The 5,969-nt window shown below is 43.0% G+C and overlaps 1 protein-coding gene across 1 annotated transcript; it reads right to left on the bottom strand.

Moving 5' to 3' along the window:
- On the bottom strand, window positions 1-4,883 carry wnt9b (wingless-type MMTV integration site family, member 9B). Its single transcript, XM_053338657.1, has 4 exons — window positions 4,798-4,883; window positions 3,909-4,162; window positions 1,875-2,140; window positions 1-462 (listed from the first exon to the last, which is right to left on the bottom strand). The coding sequence occupies exons 1-4, from the start codon at window positions 4,881-4,883 to the stop codon at window positions 1-3; spliced, it is 1,068 nt and encodes a 355-aa protein (XP_053194632.1).
- Window positions 4,884-5,969: the final 1,086 nt, after the last annotated feature.

Raw genomic sequence — 5,969 nt, 5'->3', positions numbered from 1 at the left:
TTATGCGTTTTTGCAGGTGTACACCTCCTCTTCTCTGACACACGTCTGACACTCCACGTGGCAACACCAGCGTACCTGGCAGTGGCAGGACAGGCTGGTGAGGCGCATGGCTGTGTTGTAACCACGCCCGCAGCACAGACTTTGACAGCTGGTGTCTTTGGCACATGAGCGGCCGCCTGTACCCGGAGAGTATCGGGAGGGCCTGCAGAAGCTGGGGGAGTCCTCCAGGTAGACCAGGTCAGTAGTACGAAGGCTCTGGCCATGACGACGGGGTCCAGCCAGCTCTGTCTCTCCGGTGGCTGTGTTTGTGACACTCAGCACTCGCACTGCGGTGTCATACCGGAACTTAAGCAGCCGCCCGGTGTCATGGAATGGAGACAGCTGTTTCCAGCAAGTCCGTACGGCACAAGAACCGGAGACACCGTGGCACTTGCAGGTTGTTTTCAGACCACTCTTCACTGCCTGCGATGGGAGAAAAGAAAGCATGGGAGGGAAAAAGGGAGATGTCAGTTCTCTCAGTTTGATTCATTACCTGGCCTCTTATCTGGGAGGTCTATCTGTACAGAGTTAGCCAGTTTCCTGCAGGGTGGGTAGGGGTTAGGGATGGTGGTCTGCAGTTAATATACCTTTAGCTCACCTCAGTCAAAATTCTAACATAATGGATTGAGGGGGAACCGTTCAGCATGTCGTATTTCATTTACCTTACATTGCTCATTTGGACAGCTCTGGCAGATTCTTTTTTTTTTTTTTTTTTTGGTCTCAATGTGTTGAAACTAGCTCTGTCTGCCTCGCTCCTGTCTCTCTTTCCTAAAGCCTGAGGCATAAGTGACAAACAGTGCAGACAGTGGAATCTCTCCACCCTGTTCTTTGTACATGCCTGCTCATGGAAAACATTGATTAGAATTTCTGTGCAAGAAGTGCCAAAAATGCAGAAGCAGTTTGTGATATTGAATCTGATTTAGGTTAATAGTTCACTGTGGTTGATGGTCAGCGATGAGAGCACGATCACTCAACCTAAGAGCTTTTGTCTTGGTGGGGGCCAGAGACAGGTCAGATAGCACAGGGGTTAGTCTGAGAGGGAGGGGCGGGCCAGAGGGTACTTCTGGGTTGAAAAGTTCTGCTCAGTTCCTCCCTTTGCAGGTATGAACCCCTCGGGGCTTCAGAGTACTATTACTGAGAGATGGGGTGACTCCAGCCACTTCATGTTTTTGTTAAGACGGCTCCTGGTCTCTTCTCGGCCACATCAGTGTAAAGTGAGGAAAACATTTAACTCAGTGAAGATGAGATAAGACAGTTGCCCTAAGTTCTTCCTGTAGTGTTTTTTTCTTTCTTTCTTTCTGCTCCCCCAGTCTCCACCAGCTCTGGCCCTTCCTTAGGTGTGAGCTGCAGGGTTAAGACCCTGGGGCCTGCTATTTCAGAGCTACACGGTGGTGGTTATGAACATTAGGGGGATTTATGAAGAGCACAGTGATTTAGTAAGTGGAAAAAAATGCTCGCTCGTATATTAAAAAGAGGCCACGGTTATAATCGTTCTCTCCGACATGAGACCTTTAATTTTCTGTAGGCCCGCACAGCAAGCTTTATCATGCCTGAGAACACCTGGCTCCAACGATCCCACAGCCGTCTTGTCTCCCTGCCTCACCCACTGCTGTATTATCCACCAAGGCCAACGACTGCAGCAAATATGGGGGCGTTTGTCTGGCTGGCAGCGTGAAAAATATGCAGGTGAAGATTACAATGCTGTATCCTCTGATGGCGCAGGAGCGTGTCAGAGGTATAATTGTCATGTAAAATTGCAGCCCAACTAATTGAGCCAAGTGTGGCTCAGGTGTAGGCAAAGTTTTTGACGCCATGTACTTGGGAAGGCAACTCACCCGAATTCCAACGTTGATGTTGTGGGTGTCGACTTGAGCCCTCAGGTCCTTGCTGACCCTCTTTTGGCCGAGAAACTTCTTCAGGAACTTGGTGCTATATTTCAGGTTGTCGCCACAGACCCCCCATTGCCACGCTTCTCGATGCTGGATGCCAGGGGAATCGTCACATGTGCATCTCTCCATTCGACCTGAGCTGCATGCTTTGGCGAGGGCATGAGTCAATGCCGCAGAGGACACTGCCAGTAGGAAGGCGGTCTCCTTGAATGCTGGGATAGATGTAAAAGACATCAGAGGAAGTAGAACATTGTGTAAAAGAAAATTAAAATGTGTCAGTCCATTTTATCTGAGAAAAGTTTGAAGAGCTCAATTTATAGAGCTTTGAATCCATAAGCTAATCGTGGTATCATTTACACTGTACGAACAGTGTGAAGGTCATGGGATTAATTCATAGATTGCAATCATCAAAATGTCTTTTGCGCTATTAAGTAAACCTTTAAGCCAAAATGTTTACAAAGAGTTCACCACGTTGTCATGGTTTACTACAACCTCAGCATTATTCTGCACGTTTTGTTATGTCATAAATCATCTTCTGACCCTTCCTTATGGTTACGCACTGTTATTTGCTTTACCCAGAGCCGTCACCAGGGTATATTTTGATCCAATTAATTATTATTTTGACTAGGAAGGATTTTCCCAGATGAAAGTGGGTAATCACGCCACCCTTTTCCTCTGGGAATGGGCGCTTTCCCGAGATAAAAATAACCACAGGGCTTGAGCGCTTTCCACCGCACCGCATTTCTTGGCTTTCTACACCCTCATTACCTCTGTGCTGACCTGTTCATGTTCTCCAACACACTGATATCCATATGCATAAGGTTTGGTTGATCCTAAAGGATTTTCTGTGCACAGCTAGACCTGCACTGGACTTGAGCTATATGCAATATGGTGATTTAGTAGGCACAGCTTTTTTTTCCAAAGTGTAGCTAATAAATGATTTTATCAGGTCGTGGAAAAACATTCATGAAGGCTACTTGAGGAAAATTTTCTCAAGAGTTGTATCAAGCCACGGGACTGTGTAGAGCATATTAAGTTACAGAAAACCTGGTGTCATCCTGACAATACTTTGCTATTACAATTGCTAAAGTACATGAGAATTACTTAAAAGAAAATACAAGACAGAACTCACTTTGACAAATTGACTTAAAGTAGTGAACTTTCCAAAGGCAGCATGGCTAAACACTTGAAACTGTTAAGTGCTGTTTGTGAGTAGTTGGAGCTCATTTATAATATTGTAGGATCAGTGACACAATAAGAAAATTGTGGACAAATTTGAGCCTGACTGTAATCATTCTAAGGCAGCAACGACCAGTGCAAACAAAAATGTGTTAAAAAGATAAGTATTTCATTTACATTTTGATCTTTTAGAGATTCACATAATATATCAATTGATATCCATTTGATCCAATTTTCTATAATTTATAACATTACTTTATATAAAAATTGTCACGTAAATAGACACTGATAACTTTAGATGTTCAAATGCCATTACATTCCTGTGTGAGACCATGTTTACACGTGGTTTAAGAGTCAAACCATTAATAAGAACTATCAATATAAATATTTTACTTTTCATGTTTGATTACTCAGCTCACAACTCTTGTAACCACTCAACTTTAGATAAACAGTTTGCTCATCCAATTATTCTCCTTTCACAATATTTCTAACATTAAAAAAAAACCCGGATTAACAGATGTTGCCATCAGCATTAGTGCCATGCAGGCAGATGTGTATCAGCAGATCAGATGCTTTTATATAAAACATACTGCATAACACTTAGTAAGTGATGGGGGTATAAACATCAGGCTAGACCTGTCTCTCTTGAAGAAAGGAGATTGTGCATAAATGGAGAGTCTCAAATGTAATACCAGTGGCCGTGCGTCCTCTTGAAATGCTCCTGAGCAAGACACCGAGATTGTTCACTAATATCACTTTTGATGACGGATCAATTAATGGCTACATCTATAGCGGGTTTACCTCTTTTCAGGAGGCTTCCGCGGCCATCCAGACTGCAGTTCCAGCGCTCATTCCTGAACTGATATCGACACTCCAGCAGACTGAGGCGCACCGATTCACGCAGCGTCTCGGCCAGACCAGGTTCCCTGCGACATAGTCTCTTCTGCCGCCTGGTCAGAGTCATCTGCTCGCACTGCTTCAGATGGGCCTTCCCTGTAGGAGCTTCATTGGAAAATGGACCTGGTAAGAACACCAAGGGTTCCCGACCTGTCAGCCTTGAAGTGGAAAGAGACAATAAACACATAAGGGATTGTCAAGTCTTATCAAGTGTCATGCATTTTCTAAATTTGGAAAAAAAAATAACAATACAGTATACACCTACACTATTATGGTGAAATATCTTGCCAACTCTTGAGAAATATATTATTATTAGACAAAATGAAAAGATGCGACTTCATTAGCGTGTTGTAGTTACTTTACGCTGCAGTCCTGCCCAACTGAAATCTCTTAGATGGTAACCTTAATAGAAAAAGTAATATTGTTTTAGTTTTCCTGATGTTCTATTGTAGGTTTAAAAAAAATGGAAATGCTTATACAGGAATTAATAAAGGGTAATTCCAGAAATCCACGAAAATGCGTCACAGTAGCCATATAATTAATACTAATTTTGTTGGGCCGCATCTTAAAATGCTATTTTTGATTTATTCCCACAAAGTAGCAAACACACATATAAAAACTGTAGAGGTTTTAAACAATACAATAAAAATTTAGCTCAATAGTTTGTGCATGATTACGCGTGCGTAATTTGGCTAAGGATGTAAAGGTCATTGTTATGATCTCTTCTAACGTTTAAAACAACAAAAGCAATCAGTTAATGAGAGGGGAAGAAGTAAAAAGGAAGTCGTCTGACCCAAAATAAGCTGCAGTGTGCGAGAGAAGGATGCAGAGTGCAATGAGTCGCAATAGGCAGGCGGTCCGTGGGAGCCTGGAGCGCATGGTGCCGGGTTGGCGCTGCTCTTCATCTCGCTGATTCTTCAACGGAGAAAGTCTGTGCCGTCTGGTCGGCGCACCTCTTTAAGGGGCCCCACACACAGACTTTCTATCCTGTGCGCCAGGCTCAATGGTCCGCTGAGAGGCAGGGCTTTTTGGGGGGAGGGGGAGGAGGGGGGGCACATCATCTTGCCGCATCCTCATTGGATTTTCTCAATATTGTTACTGTATGTTCCCTCCCACTGAAACGCCACCCAGGTGGACAGAGCTGCAAAATGACGGGCTTTACCTGCTGTAACATATAAATCTCGAATACAGCTGAGTACCACCACTTGGAAGTTCAGTTCTCCAGTCATCCTAGTTATGAACTGGAATCAAAACCTCAAAAATCCAGCCCATTTTTTTATGGGCAGGGACACTTGGAATTAAACATATTGGTTTCTTTGATGTCAAAGGTTTTTATTTGTGGTCAGTCTGTCTCAACTCCAAATAACTTAACTATCCTTTCAAATTTGCCACTCATATTTTATTTTCACATAAATTACTATTACCCCAAACCCCCAATTACCCTGACTGGAGAAGAGAAAGCAAAAAGATGATTTTCCTTTTTTTTCTTTTTCTTTTTTCTTTAGACATATAAGTTATTACATTATAATCATTGCCATTAGCCACCATAAATCCACAAATATAAGCTAATTAAAGCACAGCAGCCAGGATTCAAGAGTCCCCAATGGATGAGAAAGAAATGATCCGTGAATTCTGAAATTAAAGGATGCAAACATACAGTATATTATTAAAGGTCCCATAGCCTGTTCTTCCAATCAAACTACACAGTCTAAGTTCCTCCAAACTACACAGGTCCTTCTGACAAAAAAACAACCATGGATGGAGCCCCATCTAGTGGATTCAATATGGTAACATGATTGGATGACTTTGATTACCAAAGACCAGTGAGCCAAAGCTAATGGGATGCTAAGTGAATTAGACACCATAGTTGTCAGTGTGAGTTAAATGAGGCCAAAAAAGCAGCTGTGTGCCTCAGGTCAAAGTCTGCAGTTACAAATCAATTGCCAAAACAATCACAGATGTCAG

This window comes from Scomber japonicus, chromosome 18 (assembly GCF_027409825.1).
Source record: "Scomber japonicus isolate fScoJap1 chromosome 18, fScoJap1.pri, whole genome shotgun sequence".
Classification (NCBI taxonomy): domain Eukaryota; kingdom Metazoa; phylum Chordata; class Actinopteri; order Scombriformes; family Scombridae; genus Scomber; species Scomber japonicus.
Note: the sequence above shows the minus strand (reverse complement) of the source record. Positions and strands in the feature narration are given on the sequence as shown.

Excerpts from the sequence above, each read along its gene's own strand:
- wnt9b (XM_053338657.1), bottom strand. The coding sequence starts at position 4,883 with ATGCGCTCCAGGCTCCCACGGACCGCCTGCCTATTGCGACTCATTGCA. Across the intron at positions 4,163-4,797 it reads CACACTGCAGCTTATTTTGG|GCTGACAGGTCGGGAACCCT; the intron begins GTCAGACGACTT and ends TTCCACTTCAAG. Across the intron at positions 2,141-3,908 it reads CGGAAGCCTCCTGAAAAGAG|CATTCAAGGAGACCGCCTTC; the intron begins GTAAACCCGCTA and ends CATCTATCCCAG.